This window comes from Corvus hawaiiensis, chromosome 3 (genome assembly GCF_020740725.1).
Source record: "Corvus hawaiiensis isolate bCorHaw1 chromosome 3, bCorHaw1.pri.cur, whole genome shotgun sequence".
Lineage (NCBI taxonomy): Eukaryota > Metazoa > Chordata > Aves > Passeriformes > Corvidae > Corvus > Corvus hawaiiensis.
Window position 1 is genome coordinate 54,553,747 of NC_063215.1, and position 19,015 is coordinate 54,572,761.

Consider the following 19,015-nt stretch of genomic DNA (forward strand, 5'->3'; position numbering starts at 1 on the left):
ATAATGTTTAAAACACTTGAGTAGTCTGAAAGTAAAATATATACTGCTACTGCTTCACCAGAAAACTTCTACACATCTGTTTTTTATGCAACAGTACTCAAGCTTAATTGAGGTGTATTTTTAACTTTTTTTGTTGTTTAGCTAAGCCCTGAACTATCTCACTGATTGAACACACGCCGAGTTGAGCAAGTTAAAGCCAGATTAGATATGCTGAAGTAAGGATGGCATGTAACAGTTTTGCATGAATCATAACATTGTTCTATCTTTTCTGCATACATAGACAGAGGTAATTTTACTTAACCTGAATAATTTTGAGCAGTTAGCACAAATGATTAGAACACAGAAAAGTATAAAGAACTTTTCTGTTTCTGCTTCTGAAGAAGCAAACAGCTCTTCAAAGAGACCCTCTCTAATTAGTAGTAATTGTGACTGTGCTCCGGTATATAGGAAGGGGAATTCCGTTTGAGAGGGGAGTTTTTGCGCTGTATGTAGCACAAGGTGACTCGGTACAAGGTCAGCAACTGTGTGTAGTGTTTACAGGAATCTGGAGATGAAGGAAGGAAAAATGGTAAGATAATAGAGGTTTTCAGGATGTTTCAGAAGGGCAAGACAACTAAATAGTTTTCTGTTACACAATGCCTAAAGGGATTTTGCAAGGAAGAAGGAAATAATTAGAAACATTGCTGCTTTTAAAAACAGGATTTGGTCTATGCAGTGTGAAGAGACTTTGATTTATTGTTGATCGTTGTAATTTTGATGCACCTAACACTGCCAGTATTGGAGAACCTATGAAGTTGCATAGGTGCAATGTAAGGGTGCACTCAACACACTGTAATGCAATACATTTTGCAGGTTAAGCAACTGAAAAGTAAATAGTGAATGTTTCCAGTGTTAATTTTGTACATTACAAATGTACAGGATTTTATGTTACAATTAAACTGTTCAATATGTACTTAATATACATAAGTGTAAGCATGTGACACAGTTCAGGTTGCTATGGAAACCTGGCATTTTGGTTCTGTTAACAGTGTTTCAGATAGGAAAACATTTGCATTGCATTACTCCTAGACTCCTTTCTGCCCCCACTCCTCAGCCTCCTTGCTTCTCCTTTGGGAGATAGATGACAGAGAAGAAGAGATGACCTGGAATTTGCATGAATCAGGGTCAATTGTAAAAAGAGGTGTTAAGCTGAAACTTAAAAATGATTATTTTACCTTCAAGTAGTTCTTGCGTCTGGTTGCTTTTTTGAAGTATTGAAGTATTTTAATACTTACCTTTCACAGTGTAGTGTCTCTGGGTTGATTTGAGGTTCTGTTGATTTGAGGTTCTTTTTCTAAACGCCTGAAAATGATGGAGTGCTTTTTAAAGAGAAGTTTCCAGTAATTTTCACTGCATGATTATTTATATTGCTGGAAATGTGCTAGAAGTAAAAAACTGACCATTTCTAATGCTTCCTGTTAGACTGATGGATTTGTTCATTGTTCATTCTTGTTGCTTGATCTTGTCCTGTAAAGCATTGAGAACGTGTTAACGAAGTTTCATGGAGTACAGTAGGAATATTTAATATAAACCTAACTTTATGCTTAAGCCTTTTGGGACCTAAACTAATTAATAATTGTAAACAGTTAGTCATTTATGGTACCTGTGATTGACAGTATAGGTATTTGTGCCAAGCATCGAGCCACATCTTTGTGGTTTAAAGACTCTTCAAACACCAGTCTCTTTCTGCTCTACCTCAGCTTTATTTACATTTCGTATAAAGGCCTTTCTTGTGTTGGTGAGAAAAGAGCTGAGAAGAGAGCAAGTTTGCTGTGAAGCTGAAGTCATGCATTTGTCTTTCGTAGTCTGTTTCTCATCCCATGAATGCTGCCACTTATCTATCCACGTGTGTGGTCGCTAATGCCCACAGAACAGAGTCGCTGCTCAGGGAGTCACACGGACGGTTTTCTGCCCAAGCTTGCTGCCGCAGGTCTGCCTGCTGTGGCAGAAGTGAGGGTGTGCAGCAAAGCCTGCTGGAAGGGGGTGTGAGCTGGCATGGTGGGGTATAAACTGAAATGCAGATACAGAGCCACTTCTGCTGAGTCTGCTGCGAGTCATTGGTGTGATAATTTTGGGTGGAAGAGTGTTACCAAGCAGCTGAAGTGGGCGAAAGGGAGAAAGGCAAAGGGCAGTAATACTTGAAACTGATATCTGCTTGCTCCATGGACAGATTCTAACAGCCCGAGACGAGAGAAAGCCCAAATTCTTTGTCTTGGCGCTTTGACTGGTCAGGGTCCCCTTGATCACCAAAGGATATTTACTGTGCTGTCTGCTGTCTTGCTGTCTGCTATGATGCTGCTGTTTTGACAGTGCAAATCCCACTTTGTGGCCTGTGTAACCTAATTCGTAGAAACAACTTGAGTGTTGCCAGCCCTGCAATATGTGACAGTGTGGCTCCAGCAGCCTTTAGCAGCATTCTGAGTATGGGAAGAGAGGAATCTAAGGAGGACTTGATCATGTCCCTTATGAACCTTGTAGAGAACCTGTAATTCATTTGGTCTGGGTGTGATGTGGTTGCTTGTATGTATCTGTCTTGACCTTAACAAAACAGATGTACAAAGCTTTCTTTGAAATACTAAACAGATCATGAAACTAGCAGTTGTTAAGAGCAAGGAACATGATGGTGTCAACTGACAAAACAGCAAGGTAGTGCTAAGGGGATTGTCTAAATGCTAGTTGATGTGTTGAATGTTCATCGGTTTTTTTGTATTTTAGAAAACTGCAAATACTTGGTGTTTTAGTTGAATGCTGGGGAATACATACATTAAAAGTCTTTTGTGGGTATCCCTACATGCTCCAAGCAGAGGTAAGGGAACAGTGATGTCTGTCTTACCCTCTCTGGGTATGGTAAACTTCATCCTTTTATAATTCATATAATCACAGAGTCGAAAAGACCTCCAAGATCATCAGATCCAATATTCAAACAAATCCATATGGTAAAGTGCCATGTCTGCTCATTTTTTTGAACACTCCGGGAATGGCGACTCCACCACTTCCCCGGGGAGTACAATCCAATCCTTAACCACTATTCTAGTGAAGAATTGTTTCCTTATATCTACCCTGAACCTCCCCGGCACAATTTAAGGCCTTTTCCTTGTGTCCTGTTACTAGTTGCCTGGGAGAAGAGGCTGACTGCCACCTCCCCACCTCTTCTTTCAGGTAGTTGTAGAGGGCAACACTGTGTGTACCTGTACAGTGTGAGTGTGGAAAGCTGCAGGGTCAGAGGGCTTGGACTTGATGCTTAATGGAATTGGGGTAGGTTGAAACAGGAGATACAGTAAGAGGAAGGTATTAATTATTTTAAAACATCTGCAGCAATGTTCTTGTTGGCCTAAAAATGAAAATCTCCCCAGGTGGCCTGATTTTCAACAGCACTGCACTTTTATGTTTGGAATAGCATAGCACTCTGCCTGTTAATAGTTTATGCTGTGTTTTGTAACCAGTTTCTGTCTAGCAAATGAAGCTGAGTTAAACAGTAAAATATATTGTTCCATATGGAAAATGCATCTGGTGATGTTCAGTGGCCAATGAGGGAAGATTAAATCTTGATGTTTTTGTCTCGTGACAACCTGACTGGTGATATGGAATTTCTTAGCTCATTTGCTTCCCCTTATTCTGTGTGAAACGTGACAGCCTGAGTTAGTGGGTTAAAGCCTCTTCCCAAGTAAGGCAGGAATAATTCATCTGGAGAGTTCTTTGGAGCTGAATCAAGTTTTGTTATTGTTCTGTTTCTGAATCAGAAATGTTTCTGTTACATTGATTCTCATTTTATTTGTTCTTGTGGACAGTGTTGGAAATCCAGTAGGGGAACTGAAGGTGATCTAAGCTTAGCCTGTTCTTACTTCATTAATAGGGAATGAAAATGCTTGAACTTTTAGTTTACTACACCACTGTAGGGAGGATAATAACCTCCTAAACATTGTATCCTGTTCGTCAAGAGCAAGGATGATTGTTTTCTTTGTCTGTCTTATCTCCAGATCTTATTTTCACTGTCCTTGAGAGCCCACAGCATGCAAATAGCCACGTTGAATCTCTTTGTTTCTCTCTATTTGGAGACACAGAAATTTTGACTGTTCTGTGTTTAATATGAACAAGAAGTCTAGAAATTGCTTCTGCTTACACATTTATTTTCAGTCTCTTAATTTTTGTATTTTTATTCTTTGTGGATTTTAAGAGTGCACCCTTGTCACAAGAAACGTGGGAGGCATAATACTTCAAAGATTAAAAACATAAAGAGGGGTTATTCACCAAGCAAGGGTCGAGTGAACCTCAGGTGGAGTAGCTCTCCTGGGTTAGTTTAGCACCCTCCAATTATGTGTAATGGACTGAAACTTCTTTATAGAGCTTATTAATGTTTTAGAAATATCTGCACACTTTACATCATAATAATGTAACTATGTAATTGTATTAAAATAATTCCATATTTCAGATAGCTTTAGAATAAACAATTTTTTGTCCACTCTAATGAATGTATTAAGTCTGTGCTGTGTTTTACTTCCTCGTGCTGCATACTTTTCTGAAAGCTTCCAATCTCATTTTTTCCTAAGTCATTTTTCCTAAAGAAAAGAGTAAAAAAAGTTGTAGCTTACTCTCTTCTCTTTCCTGGCTTTGCATTTCTGTTACTACACCAAGTAAAATATACTAGCAGAACCTAAAAGCAGTAGAACTCAACCTGGTTAGTCCAGTCAGTGAGGCATTAATGCTGCAAAGTTTAGTATTTCTCATAATGTGCAAGTGTGCATTCACCTTCCTGGTTTTAAAAATGGGAGGTCTATGGAAATGAATGCAAGAGTGATTATTAGTGTTTTGGCTTGTGAAGCTTAATAATAGGCATTTATATGACCAGTAGCAAATTAGAATGTCTCCTGTGTTAAACTGTTTCTGTTGCCTTATGTGGTGTGTGTTTTTATTTATTTGCATCTGCACAGTGCTCTGGTAACTGCATTGGGCTCATCAGAGGCACAACTAGCACCCCCCAAGGGTTCAATTTCAGATCTAATACGCTGAAACTCCTTCCCTTCTATCTGTGATTTGTTCTACAATTGCTTACTCTTACAACGTGATAGATATTTTTATTATTGCTCTTGAAGTACTACAAACATATCTTTTCTTTTTTTTGGTCTTAGTACTGGCTTATTGGTGTAACCCTTGTCATCTCTCGTGCTGCATCTTTTAGGGGTCAGAATTGGCACATGTACCCAGAAGGCTTGTTATTCGTAAGAAGCAGGCACTCAGTTGCAGAGTTGCAGATCTAAGGCAGATCATTAGTAATGCTTCACGTCTGTGCATGACCAGTTTTGAATTCTGCAGGTGATAGGAAGCATGCAGTGCTGTGAACAGATGTGTGTGGTGTTTTTAGTCTCAGGGGCAGAGGTATCATAGAGAAGTAAAAGTAAAAAATTACTGTTGTGTGGGACACTGTACCAGAGAGCAGATGAGAGCTACGTGGCGTGTCTGGGCAGCATCCTGTTCCCTCAGCACACTGAGGTCTCCCTGCTGCATCCTTGCTGTGGCCATGTCTGCTTGGCTGTCCCACTGAGGGTCTTGTGCCTTAATCTGCTCTGCCTTCCTAACTGGAAAATTTGTGCTTGGACCTCTCACCTTCCTGCTTGTTGTTCACAGTGTGATTGTTGTCACTGTCTCTTGCATCATGAGGCTCCTGCTGAGATTTGGAATACACTACCCTTGACTTGGTTTACCTAAAGTCAGTTAATTTTTTTTTTACATACATGCTGAAGGAGCCGAGTGAGCCTGGATCCTCAGAGGAGTTAGGCTTTTTATTTTCTTCTGTGGATCTGAGCTGTAATTCCTGTGTATATACCTGCAGAGCCAGATGAAATCGAGACTGTGCTATTGGTTTCCAAAGTTAGTCAGTTTAAATTTCATAGAAAATAATAACTATCTCCTTGTCAAAGTAGTCTCCTCCCGTGTTCTCATTGCTGCAGGTTATTGAGGCTGGTAGATTAAAGCTGCTGGGAGGATACTTGCACCCGTTGTTCTTCTGCTCTCATTTGAGCATGTGGAGGCAATTCTTACAGTTCAGCTCCCCATATGCAAAGCAGGGAATTATATAATTTTCTTACCTTGTGAAAGGTTGAGGGATATTGACTCTACAGGATCATGAAAAATATGTCCAGAGAATTGCGTGATCTTGAATGTTTCTTTTTCTCTGCATGTTTTTCCAGGACTTACAGTGGGTACAGATGGTCAGAGACAAGCTATCAAGTCCACTGAATGTTCTAAAAATAATCCTTGGCTTCTGCATTGCTGTGCTGTTATATGTACTATTGTTCATGTGCATGGTTTTGGAAAATAAAGCCCACAACTGAAGGATTGCTTGTTGATGCTTTAGAGCCAGCAGACAGAATTTCTGGGGGCTTACCCCTGAGCACAGCAAGCAGGACTTTTTCTTGTGTCATGAAAATGTGAACTACTTAAACTGCAAGTAGCAAGGTACATTATTCTTCATGCATGAGAAGGGAAGGAAAAGGCAGAAAAAATAGTTTTGAGAAATTGGTAAATCTATCAAAGTCTTTAAAGGGTGCTCTATTCACATACTAACTTATTTTTAATGTTCCACTTCCCTTTGTTTATATTTGCACTTAGAGCATCTTCTGCTGCTACTTGGAATGTACCAGTGCAGGAAGCTGCTGTCCTGCACTGCCAGGTTGCAGGGAGCACAGCAGGACCTGGAGGCAGGTTCTGGAGGTCTTGGAAGCATGGTGACAATTGAAGTGGTGTGGGTATCCATGGTCAGGAGTTCACTCTGTTCTTGTGATTATTATATTTTAAAAGCTTTTTTTTTTTCCATTTGTGGCCTTGCTGGAGCATTCCCCTCCTAATTACAAGTTTTCAGTAACATCCCCAAAACTCCCTGGTAGCAAGACTAGATAGACAAAGCAAGTATCCAGAAATGAGTAAATATAAATTAAAATACCCAGAGCAATAGGACTAAAATCAGAAAGAAGAGTATATTTTTATGTATTTTTTTCTTTTCTTTATGTAACTATCATGTGGTGACACTGGCTGAATTTGGAGAGTGGCAATTTTTTAACAGGCTCCTTAATGAAATGCATTGTTTGGTAATCAGGTTTACCTTGAAAATGCCAAATTAAAGAATTAGCATTGCTGTAGACATGTAATATAAGCTTTTCAAAATCTGCTTCTGTTTCAGTGTGTAGAACATGTTAAACTGAGCCTGAAATTTATATAAAATCAGCTTTGTCATCATTTGAGTTTGGACTGAACTCATGATATATGAGTAAGGCGTCCGTTTCTCAGCATATAAATATCCCCCAAATATGTACATTTTTAATAGTCTCCTGATTCAGTATTTGTCTGTATCAGAAATGAGCTGCCAGGAAACCAAGATTCATTTTAACCATGTAGCCTCAATAATGTTTTAAGCAGGTAATAAAGAATACCTTGGATTTTTTTCTTGTAAGATACCAAAGGACAGATAGGGGAGAAGTGTGGAGTAGGTTTGCCTTTTTTGATGTAACTTTAAAATGTCAGTGACAACCTATAAAGTAAATGTGGGTTTTGTGCTGTAACTACTTAAAAAACTAAAAAATGAAAAGGACCTCTCAGAAATACTAAATACTAGTTTTCTGTAGCAATTAACTGCAGTCTGTGCTATGTTCCTTCTAGCTGTCAGGCTTTCTCTTTTTTTTTCCCTTTAGGGCAACTAGTACAAAATTCCCAACAACACAAGTAAACTCAGAACTTCAGAAGTCAGCCTTCCTAATCAGTTCGCTATTTCTAATACTATGTTTTCAAAGTGTAATTTTAAGACTTTAATATGCCTCTCTAAAACAACACCGTTGTTTCTTCTGAGAAGGTAAACTAAGTAAGTTTTAAGTCAACAGGGTGGAATCTGACATTAAATTACTCTATTATGAAAATTTACTCTAATTGGTGACTGGATATTATATTACTGTATATTTTTATTAGCAAAAGAAAAAAATTGCCTGAATGTCTTTGATGTGTCTGGTCTGTGATTAGCATTCCAATTTTCTGAGTGCCCATCTGTTATGAATATAATTACTTAATTTTTAAAAATTCTTGATTTATTCCTCCTCACCCTGTAAAAGGACTTGGAGTTGCGTTTGATGTGAGAAGAACCGGCTCCATATCCATGTTGCCATTGCTGGCTTTGGTTAGCACTGATGAAGGCAAACAGCAGACCTCACTCTTGGGGAGCTGAGCAGTGCCTCGCTGGTTTGGCACTGGCACCTCCTGTAGCATCTGTGGTTAGGTCCAGGCTTAACCTCCTCTCTCCTTTTTTGTGCCCCTTTTTGCTGGAGCAGGGGGTGGCTGCTCCGGCGCTGGGCCTGACAGGGATGTGGGCAGGCAGGGGTTTCTTCTCCTGGCTCCCTGGGTAGGAGTGCTCCCTTTGTCTGCCAGCCTGGAGCAGGCCAGTGACTTCCCTGGCTGGGGATGGTAGATGGTGGGAGGGGAGGAGAATAAATGGAAAGAGCATACCACTGACTCTTGCGTGGGATTAGGCAGTGAGGACAGATCTGTCTTGCCTCTGTTCATCCCAGCTGACCTTGTTTCAGTGAGGTGAGGGACTCTTCCCTCTTCTCATTCCCTTCGGTCCTGCTGTCATTGTGGTCATGGGCTTAGTACTATATTGATGCTTTGGGGTTATTTAATAGTTCTTGGTCTCAGTGTGAGACTCAGCTCTGGCCTCTCAGTGCCCTCATGCCGCATCACAGTGTAGTGAAGGCAAAGCAGGTGAAGGGGGAAAAGTGGTTCCTCTTTCTTTGAACTGTTTTTGTAATTCACTGGGGAGGGTGTAGTTGTACACTTTGAAAGACTTACTGTAACTCAAAGGCAGTGCTCATGAAGCCACCAGTTTTGATCCTCTGAAGATCTAAGAACCTGCCCCAATAGGGAAGATAGAGATGCATCAGAATGCTCAGGAAGTTTGTGGTATCTTCATACAGACTGAACATCTGAGCAGGCCAATTTGTTCTGGTGCTGCTGTTACGCTACTGTCACGTAGGTTTCTGTGACCAGGTGAAGACTGCATCATGCGTTATCTTGCAGACATAAAATAGTATTCTCTTCATAAAGGTAAAGATGTCAGATATTTGCCATTTAAAGAGTACCCATTACTGTAAGACTACCTGATGTGTGAAAATCAGAGCAACTTGATTCTTTTTGATGCACTGGATGCATTCAAAAGTAATGAGTAAGAAAAAGTGCATTTTGAAGTAATGAGCTTCATATGCTCTGGACTGATCATCCATCAATAATGAGAGAAAATTGTGGCAAGCATTTCTAGTAGAATCTAGCGTCATTTGTTCTTGGCCTTTTCAAGTAGATTAGTCTGTCTTTGCTGCATCATCTCTTTTGTTGACATCTGGCAGTTTGTAGCTTGTGATCTTTTAATGCAGGGGAAAATAATGGGAACTGATTAGGTCCCAGAGGAATTTTTCTTCTTTTGCTATGAATCATAATTTATATGGCTTCCCTTTCTTTGTTATACAGCCCATTAGACTAAAATGTTTAGTAGTAACTTCTGGTTTGAGTTTATTCTGAAATACTGATAAAAAACTCTAAAGTTAACTTATTTAGTGCCTGTGCACAAGCCATCAGGGTAGGTTAAATGTATATTGAGGAGCAGAAAATGATAAAACATCTTGGCAGGGGTCTTGGACAGCAGTTGATGTGGGATGTTGTTAATTACAGTAATTACAAAGCAGTTCAGAAATTCTCAGGTCCTGGTTTCCAGGTGCCTTGGTACAGCATTCTGCCAAGAGGTGGTGGTCTTCGTGTCGAAAACCAGTATTACTGGTCTCCTTTTTTTTTTTTTTTTTTTAAACTTCTAGATAACCTTCCCCTTGTCCTGCCTATCTCAAGGTGATTACACTTCATCTGGAGAACCAGAGGTCCATCTTGTTTCTCCCTCTATAGTTGTTTCAACGTGCATATTGGTCACAACAGTCAAACCTTGTATAGATGTAGATCACTCTTTTTTCCTTTACATTGTTTTAAAACTTTCAGATCTCTCACAATTTTATAGTATTTTTAGTAATTTAAAATTTAAATTCAAAGTGAGCATTGTGTGTCTTACTGGTTTTACTGTTTGTATTATGTATTTCCAAAGCTTCTCTTGATCTGCCTGTCTAGGAAACACATGAGACCTGGAAGATTTTTTTGGTATAAACTTGAAAGTAGTTTAATCTTTCCAGAGTTTTAAAACTTGATGCTGCTCTTTAGGTTACCGGCTTTGCAAAATGTCTTTTCCACTGCTGAGAAACTGGCCTGAGTGCATTTATTGGTTTGTCTTATTGTATACTAAGTGGATATTGCACAGCAAACACTGGTTAAAGTTTTACTTTGCTTTGTCACTGGGTCAGTTGTATTTCCACAACCTGTTGGGTTTTGTAGGTGTTGTTGACATGTTGATTTATGAACTTCCTGTTTTTAACTGTTATATACAGGAGACTCTACCTGGATATGAGGTACTGACGGGAAAAAGAGCATCTCACTTGGCTGCTCACCTTGCCCATTTGACTGTAAATAATGGAGACCAAGGAAGAGAAGAAGGAACGGCGACAAGGCTATTTTGCTCGGTAAGCTTACAGGGCTTATTTCAATGTTCATTAAAATACAGAACTCCTTATTCTGCCTTTTTCACAAGGCTTTATGACTTTTCAAGTATGTATAAAAATGAAACCCATGCTGCAGTATGTATCCAGAAGATGCTTTCCTTGTTGTATCCCTGATACTGGAGTGGCCATTTTTTTCTTTTGGGTTGTAGAGGAGACTTGAATTATAATTCTAATTTGTAATATTAAACTGTTCTTGGGAACTCAGTTACAAATTGCATTGCATTTGGGCTTCTGGCATTGAGTTCCTGGACAGTGTTGATGAAAACAAGGCATATCTGAAACATATGTGTGTTTAAACCTGAAGTTTATTTGATTTCAAATAAAGCACAGATTAAGCAGTATTGTCTCATAGGATAAGACTAGTTGCGAAAGGGTAAGCTGGCTAAACCATATCATCTTTGTAAATAAAAGCAATGTTTTTTCAATCAATCATTTTTATCACTTGGAATTAATGATTGGTGATTTTTAAGAAATAAGTGATATTGCTTTCCTAATAACTTGTCTTTGTTAATTTAGCAGGTCTCTAATCATCTCTGAGCTCTGATGTACAAGAACAACCAAAGCTCACTTACTCTTGGGAGGGGATAGGAAATGGGTTTAAAAAACATCTTTGCCTCAAGGATGTTTTCTGTTCTGTTGAAGAGGAGAATAGCATCCTCTCTCCACTCAGTACTAAATAACTGGAAACTAAGTGCATTACAGACATCTAGAGACATGCCTGTCACAACATTTAGAAGTAGTGTGGGGAAAAGTTGCTGCTTCTTTATTGCTATTCAGGTTCTATGTAAGGGTGGCTAAAGACTGGAGGAAGTTTTGGTCATGTGTTGATGTCTGGTGACTTGCTTTCCATTTGGAGAAATGCAGTTATGTTGATGTTGGCACAATGCTGCAGTTTGGGATTCTGAGAAGGGGAAGTGGATAATGGCACCTAAAACAGAGGGGGCATTATGAAGGATAAAGCAGAAGTAGCTAAAGGATTGTACTAAGGAACAAGTAATTTTGTGTTAAAGAAGACTCAGGCTTTGAGACAGATGTCTAAGTAAGACGCTTTAGTATTGAGAATGTTTTGTGTTTTTTCTAAGTGCTGTCTGCTAAGCAAGTGGAAAGCCTCAAGAGGCTTTCAGGAAAGTCCTTGACAATTGTATTTAATCTGCTTTTCTCTGTCATCTTGTGAGTGTTTTCTTTTAAAAATTCACAGGGGCAGCATGCCTTGTTTGGGCATAGGACATTTAGCCAGGTTCAAAAACATCTGAAATCAATTCATAGTTCTAGCACTTAGCTGCTGTGTAGCTTTGGGGGGGATCACCTGTCTTTTCCCTCCCAGCTTTCATCTTTTTTTTTTTATATATATTGCAGGCCCTTATGTGAAGTCCTCATTCTTAAGCAAAGCCATGGATGATTTTTACAAGAATGTGCATGCAGACCCTCAGGTCATGTGTTAATAGAAGCTGAAGTCTGTCAGTCGGTGTCATGCCCAGCTTTTCTTCCTGTACATTGTCTGTGTGTGCAGACAGGGACAGAAGCAGAACTTCATTTGCATTTAGCATCCTGAGTGTAGCACGCTTCCTATAGTAAACAGGTGCCACGGGATCTTGCAGATGAACGGTGTAAATGCTTTGCATGATGACCCATATAAATGTCATATGAATACCTGAAAATAATAGGCAGATTATATTGCCTTTAGTACAGACAGTTCCAACCATGTCCCTGGGTTTTTTTAAACTTTTAAAAATTTTGACTTGACACAGAAGTTACCAGATTAGTTTCCTCATATTGGGACACAGATAATTTAATCAGATGCATACTTTGGTGTTGCTACCAGTTTGGGATGTTTTGTACCTTGGAATTTGTGGAAGGTTGTTCTGTCCTTAAATTTAAGCACCCAAGTTTGGTAAGTTCTGACTCTCATACACTTTTGTGTGCTGCTTCAAACATGCTGCTTTTCATGCCAGCTTGGGCTCATATTTATTAAGCTAAGAGCAACCTTAGCTGGTTCCCAATCATGTGCACCTCTGTACTTCCATTACTGTATTTTTCCCTGTATTATTACTATTATGTTTTGTGAGTCTAAGATAAGAGTAGTATTTACAAAATCTAAATTTATGTAAACATCCTCCTGAAGCAAAGACTCTTCACCTCACCTTTACTTTAATCTTGTTGTTTTTGCCTGTGATCAGATGCTCATGGGAGAAGACTCTGCTATTTACTAAGGAAGAGAATGGGAAATGGATTAGACTTTTTGCCAGCAGGAGGAAAATCTGTGCTTGTCAGAAGGGTGGGGAAAAGGACTCCACTCAGGGCTGAGAAGAACGATCCCTTTTGCTTATGTCCTGGTTATAAAGGGGAAAATGTTTATATTCAATGCTGGTGGAATAAAATATTTAATATAGTCCACTAAGTACCTACAAATGAAAATACATGAATTTTAATAGAAAATCTCACTCTTTAACATGAGGGGAAAGGTTATTATTATGTTAACAAGGTGAAAAGCATTAACTGAAAAATGGGAGATGATGCTTTTTCTCTTAAGCTTCTGCTAACAGAAACCCAAGTTCTGTGTTGGCAGAGCTGGGGAACATGTGAACATGAGCAGTGGGACAAACAGTTCCCTTACTTGGCCTGCCAGCATCTCAAAGTGTCTGACTTCCCATCAGAAGCTGGCTTTTGGTCTTCAGGGCAGTGTAATCTTGGTGCTTCCTGGGCAGCTTTTGGTAGGGGTGGTGCTCGGTGTCTGAGTGATTATGCTTGCAATTGTTGGAAGGGTTAGCTTGGGAATCCCAAAATATGTGCAGACCAACCAGCTCCTGAATTGCAAGACCAAGATGAACATGAAATTGTCTGCATCTCTGTCCCCAAACTTTATTGTTGTTTACACATTTATCCTTTAAAATATGTGAAATTGCTCTGTAGAAGAGACCCACTCAGCCATCATATCTTTCCACTACACATAGTTATGGTCTGAGTGCCTCAATTTTCCCAGGTCTTTCCCCCTCCCTGTGGCAAGTGAAGCTGAAATAAAACCTTCCCCATCAGTTTTTGCTTCTTACGAAATGCAACTTTACCCACTCTGTTTTGTGGTAAAGGGCTTACTTTTTGCCTTAGTTGGCAGAAAACGAAAAAAATGATTTTTTCGAACAAAATAGAAATGTCTTCAAAGCTTTTTAAAGAGATTTCTTGTGTAGGTAAGATGTTACGTCTCGTGGGAGTTTAACAGGCAAGAAGTGAAAGTATAAGAGTAACATGTGAGCATAAATTTCTCTTATGCAATAAGTCCTTATTTAACTGTTACTCCTACTTAAAGGCTATTCTGTGTAGTTAAGTTTTCTTGCCTTATTTTCCCAACCACATTTGTAGGTTTTTCTGTTGCCTTCTGTGTCACTGGCTCCTGAACGCACCAGTATCTGTGCTGGTATTCAGCAAGTCCAAAAACAGATGGCACAGTGTAATGGATGTACAGTGGCACATCTATGTATATTGACTCTACTGTGACATTTGGTGCTTTTTATTGTGATTATGTGCCCGTGAACCTGGGTACAACTTCCTATTTCCCTCTGCCTGTGCATCTTCCCTCTCACCTTAAAGAATGGAGAGCCTCTCTGTTTTCTTTTGCCCATTGTATAGGTTTGAGTTCAGGGGTATGTCACCTCATAAAATGAATAGCCATTAAAATTTTAGCTTAATTTAGAAAGAAACTACCAAAATGAGTGTTGTGTATCACGCAGAAAGAATTTCCTTGGGTGTAAATTGGTAGTCTGGAAAGCTGAATGTACAGCTTGAAACTGGAATTGATTTGCTTGTGCTATTGTGTGATGCTAGATATCTTTGGACAAGCAGTTAAAGGAGATGAGAAATCATAAGGGAAGAGTTTAAACAGTTTTTTGAAAGAATGACAAAAGGGGCTATTTCAGTTTCAAGTTTTCTGTGTCTCAGCATTCATCACAGCAAGTTACTGAGCATTTTCCATGCTTTGTACAATCCTGTGTCAAGTAGCTGCCTACTACTGTCTTAGCAGGGAAAACAAGTAAGCATGCTTTATTTGAAAAAATGCTGCTTTTCAACGAGTTGACCAAAATACTTACATCAGTTTTATTAATTGTTATGGTGACCTTAATCTGAAGAATATGTGTGGAGATGAGCTGTAAAAATGATACTTACATTGAGTATCCAGGGGAATTACGAATTTTAGTTTTCAGTTTCTTTTTGGTTACCATTGAGAGCCAAATTTCTGAAGCCAAATATGAAGCACTTTATTCTCACTGGGATTTGGGTGCTTTTGTGTTTATTGCATTTACATTTGTCTTACTACTGTCACTCTTTTGAGAAAACTACATAAATGTCTAGGACATGCTTCAAAGGCCATCCCAGTAGGCAGAGGCTCCCTTTAGCTCCAGATTGCTAATACTTTGATAGAACCTGAAGCCAGTTGTATAACTTGATGCTCACCTCCTGTTTCCTTATCATGTCAAGATCTAAGGGAAATAAAGGAATTCACAGCACATTTTAAGTTAATTTAGATTCTTGGCTTAGATAACTAAATTTACATCCATACAGATTAAGGTTTATACATTAAACCCAAGATTTAAAAAATATATGAGTGTTTACTGCAGTTGTTGTTTACTTGTTACCAGCTCCAATTACAGCTTTTTCCCCCTTCTAATTATTTTTAATGCTTAAAAATGAATAAAACCATACAAGTGGTGTACAGCTCTTCAGTCACATAGTTGACTATGACCTAACCTTAGCTTTCCTTTTAAGTATTCACAATTCCCAAAGTAGGAATCACTGATACATAGCTACTGAGCTGTAAACAGCTAGAGTCTGGAAAGCTTAGCTGGGGAAGGCATTATATGTACTTGTCATGTTGTTATGGTTTTTCCCTGATCCTTGCTCTTGGCAGCTGTTGGAGGCAGGATGTTGCCTTGCACAGACCCTTGGTCTGTCATGCTGTGGTCATTCCTTTGGTCAGTCTTTTGCATATTGCAAGCTATCAGATTTATGAGCATCTCATTTGGACTTTTTCTGTCTTCTGTTTTTTTTCCCATATTCAGTAATTGTGCACTTCATATTTTTTATTCCTGTGGCTATTAAGACATAGTAAGATGATAAAATAAGAAAAACACACTGAGCACAGAGGGACTGTGTGGAAAGAGGGTATCAGTGGTGGCTAGGACAGAGGAAAACCTAGATAAGAAATCTATGCACAAAGATACTTTATTGGAGGCATCTCCTATATGTGAGACCTTTTCATAAGTTTTTCTGTTGGGTGCGGTTCTTGTTGGTCAGACTCATTATAGCCATGTAACAGACTTCAAGTGTTTGGGTGCTCCTCAGCTCACGATTTTTACAGCAGTTGCCTCCTTGCAATTGTTCTTACTGTGCTGAGCCAATGTGTTGATGTTAATTCAGGTTTCTTGTAGCACCCATAATTTATTTTTTGCTTTTAGGAGGAAAAGTTTTCCACACATTGTTTTTAAAACAAACCGTCATGGAGGTTTATCTTTGGTGTGAAGAATAGTCAAGCCAAGATCCTGGAGATGCTTAAATATTTTTTAAATGACTCTAGGAAATAATACATCATTTTAGTTCAGCTGTACAATGAAAATATCTTAACTCAGCTTCCAGATATATAAACATCACCTCATAATTCTGTTACTGAAACTGAATAACAGTATTGCATTTTACTCACATTGTTTCAGGCAATAACATGTATGCCTGAGGCATTCTGTTTTGTAAGAAAAGGCTGAATATATCACTACTTCAGATTTATGGGGTGCAATGGTTATTATTTGCTCTGTTATTTAGGGTGTGTGTGTGTGCAGGATAGTTGATTTGCTATGGTGGATAGCTGAAAAACGCCATAAAATAGTTTTTGAAATACACAGTATTATGATTGACCTTCCAGGTACTTATACAATGTTTTTAGCAGATTTTCTGCCTGCTGCACTGTAGGTCAGTATTTTAGCTGCCCTTTGTAACTGTCATGGTGTAAGACATTTAAAAATGTCTAGAATTTCACAGAAAGCATCATTAGGACCTTTTGGGTGGAGCTTTGGGAGATTGGTCAGGTCCTTCAGATGCTTGAGAGACACTTGCTATTCATTGCTCACAAACCTTTTAGTGTGTGTGTATGTATATTTATATAAAGTTTTCTTTTTATCATAAGTGTAAATCTGGAGAATGAGAGTTGGGAGGGAAATTGAACGTGCTTTTTCTGAAATGTTGCATGGGAAAAGTTGAACAGCTGTTTATCTTGGGAACTGTTTCCTCATCTCACATTGGAGTTGCTTTCTGGATTCTGAGGTTTCTGTGTTAGCAGTCTTGTAATTCTGTGGTGCAGGATAGAACTCCGCAAAAGAGTATGAATCACCATTTTCTGTTTAGTCTTTAAAATACAGAATTATTCCCAGTGTGAGTGCTTCCTCTGGGAAACATAAACAAGCTAGTGGTTTCTGTAGTCTCGGTTCTCTCCAGTGCTTTCATCCTCAACAGTAGTGGAGTCATTTAGGATTGAAGAAGAATTTTGTTACTGGTAACAGAGTTAGTGAAAGTATTTAATGGGGCCCCAAGGCTTTCCTCAGGCTTCTTTAAAACTTTCCAGTACCAGAACTGCTGTTTATGGAGATACAAAGCCTGTGTAAGACAGGAAGCATGGTTAACCTCTTCACCCATTCACTTCCCCCTGCATGTGAAGTGAGACTTGGGTGACAGTGTGGCCTCTGTCTGAAGAGGCTTTTTTTTAAGATGGGGAAGAAAGTGGAGTTTTTTGATGTTCTTGATTTCTTTGAGAGCTGTATCACAGACTGTGCAGAGAAAAGAATTTATTTAATCTTCAAATGTACTGTCTGTGTCACACCAGTAATGTCACAATTTTTCACTTTGCAAGATTCTTGTAAGGTTGGATTGTTAGACAGAAGCATGCAATGACCTTATATTTGCTTTTCCCAAAGGGACCTTTGGGTGTCTCTTATCAGCCTTTAAAAAGAAACTTATTTAGCCTCCTTTATAGAACGTAAATAGTTACACGATGGGCCTTTTGATGTAGACATCTGTGCAGTTTTGGTAAGAGTTGCTATTAACATAGTTGCAATGTAATTTGTCTTCCTCTACTTCCCTTCTCCGTGGCCTACAGCTGGGAATGCTGGGCACTGAGGGGTGTACTGGATGTTCCTGGTCTGCCATGCCATTGACCTTTTCGCTCTTGGATTTAAAGACATATCTTAAAGATTATAAAATTTACAAATTTGAGCTTCACAAGATGGCTTTCTGGATAGGTGAGATACAGACTTCTTACTGTATCTGATATAATTACAGTTTTAAATTGCTTTGTTTCCGTAGTGTCTGCAGGTACAGTCTTGTCCTTTCAGCCTCCCAGGTGTGTGTTCTCTTCTGTTCTTAGGTGCTTTATGTATCTGCTGCATAAAATTCTGCTTAACCCCAGTGAACTGTTTTAAAATTAAGTCTAGCTTAAACACTAGTGGAAATGTAGCATAATACCTGACAGTCAGTTTTAAGGTGATGTTGTATAAGATGCTACTGAAAGGAGGTGGTCCCACTCAGCCTTCTGGTTTTGCCATGTCTCTTACAGATGACAGAGCTGTCATCACTGAGCTGCTCCAGCATGAAGATGCCTTCCAGGAGCAGCCACCTAAAAAGATGCCTAATGGTAGTGACTTTTTAGTGGTGCTGTTCATCATCATCTGCTCATGCTGTGAGAAACAGCAACTGTCTTGCCTCCTTTTGGCAGCAGTCCTGGTCAGTTCTCCTGTGCTTTGTACCACGTGGTAGTAGGGAGTGGGCTGTACAGTATTTTGAGAAGGAGAACAGTCGGCATTGTGAGCTAAGTCAGAGTTTGCTGGATTGAAGAAAACACAGGCTGATAAGAAGCTAGACATGCACCCTCAGGGAAGGTGTTTCGGGCTCAGAAATGAAATTGCCTGCCTTTGTATCTGCCCTCATTCAGGGCTTTTGCCTGTATGGTTTTGGCATATGCCATGCTAACATTGTATAATCTATTTCTGGTAATGGTGGTGCGTGTTTAAAGGGAAAGGGATGAATGATACTTGCAGGAACGTGCTTTTGGAAAGGGGCAGTTTTTTCCCTCTTGGTCTGAAAGATTGAAAAGCATTATATAGCTAACTAAGGGAATTCTGTGGGTAAGAGATGAAATACTGTGGATCCTCTGTGGGTACACTGGATACCTGTCTGCTTGCAGTGTATCTGAACTAATAGTTTCATGTTCTGCAGTTTTTGCTGCATGCCTCTGGGCATTAGGCTCCCCACTCCTGCCTCCTCCCCAAGGAAATGAAGCTTTTTTCCTTTGCTCTGGGGCTTTGAACAGGGTAAGATGCTGT

The 19,015-nt window shown here is 39.3% G+C and overlaps 1 protein-coding gene across 6 annotated transcripts in view; it reads left to right on the forward strand.

Annotated features, from left to right (window-relative positions):
- NCOA7 (nuclear receptor coactivator 7) overlaps positions 1–19,015 on the forward strand; it is an 86,970-nt gene that overhangs the window by 14,658 nt on the left and 53,297 nt on the right. For all 6 annotated transcript variants that reach the window (XM_048296839.1, XM_048296838.1, XM_048296840.1 and 3 more), the window contains one exon: positions 10,494–10,625. In XM_048296839.1, the coding sequence (XP_048152796.1) occupies positions 10,576–10,625 (50 nt within the window). In that variant the 5' untranslated portion in view covers positions 10,494–10,575. The remainder of the gene's footprint in view (positions 1–10,493; positions 10,626–19,015) is intronic.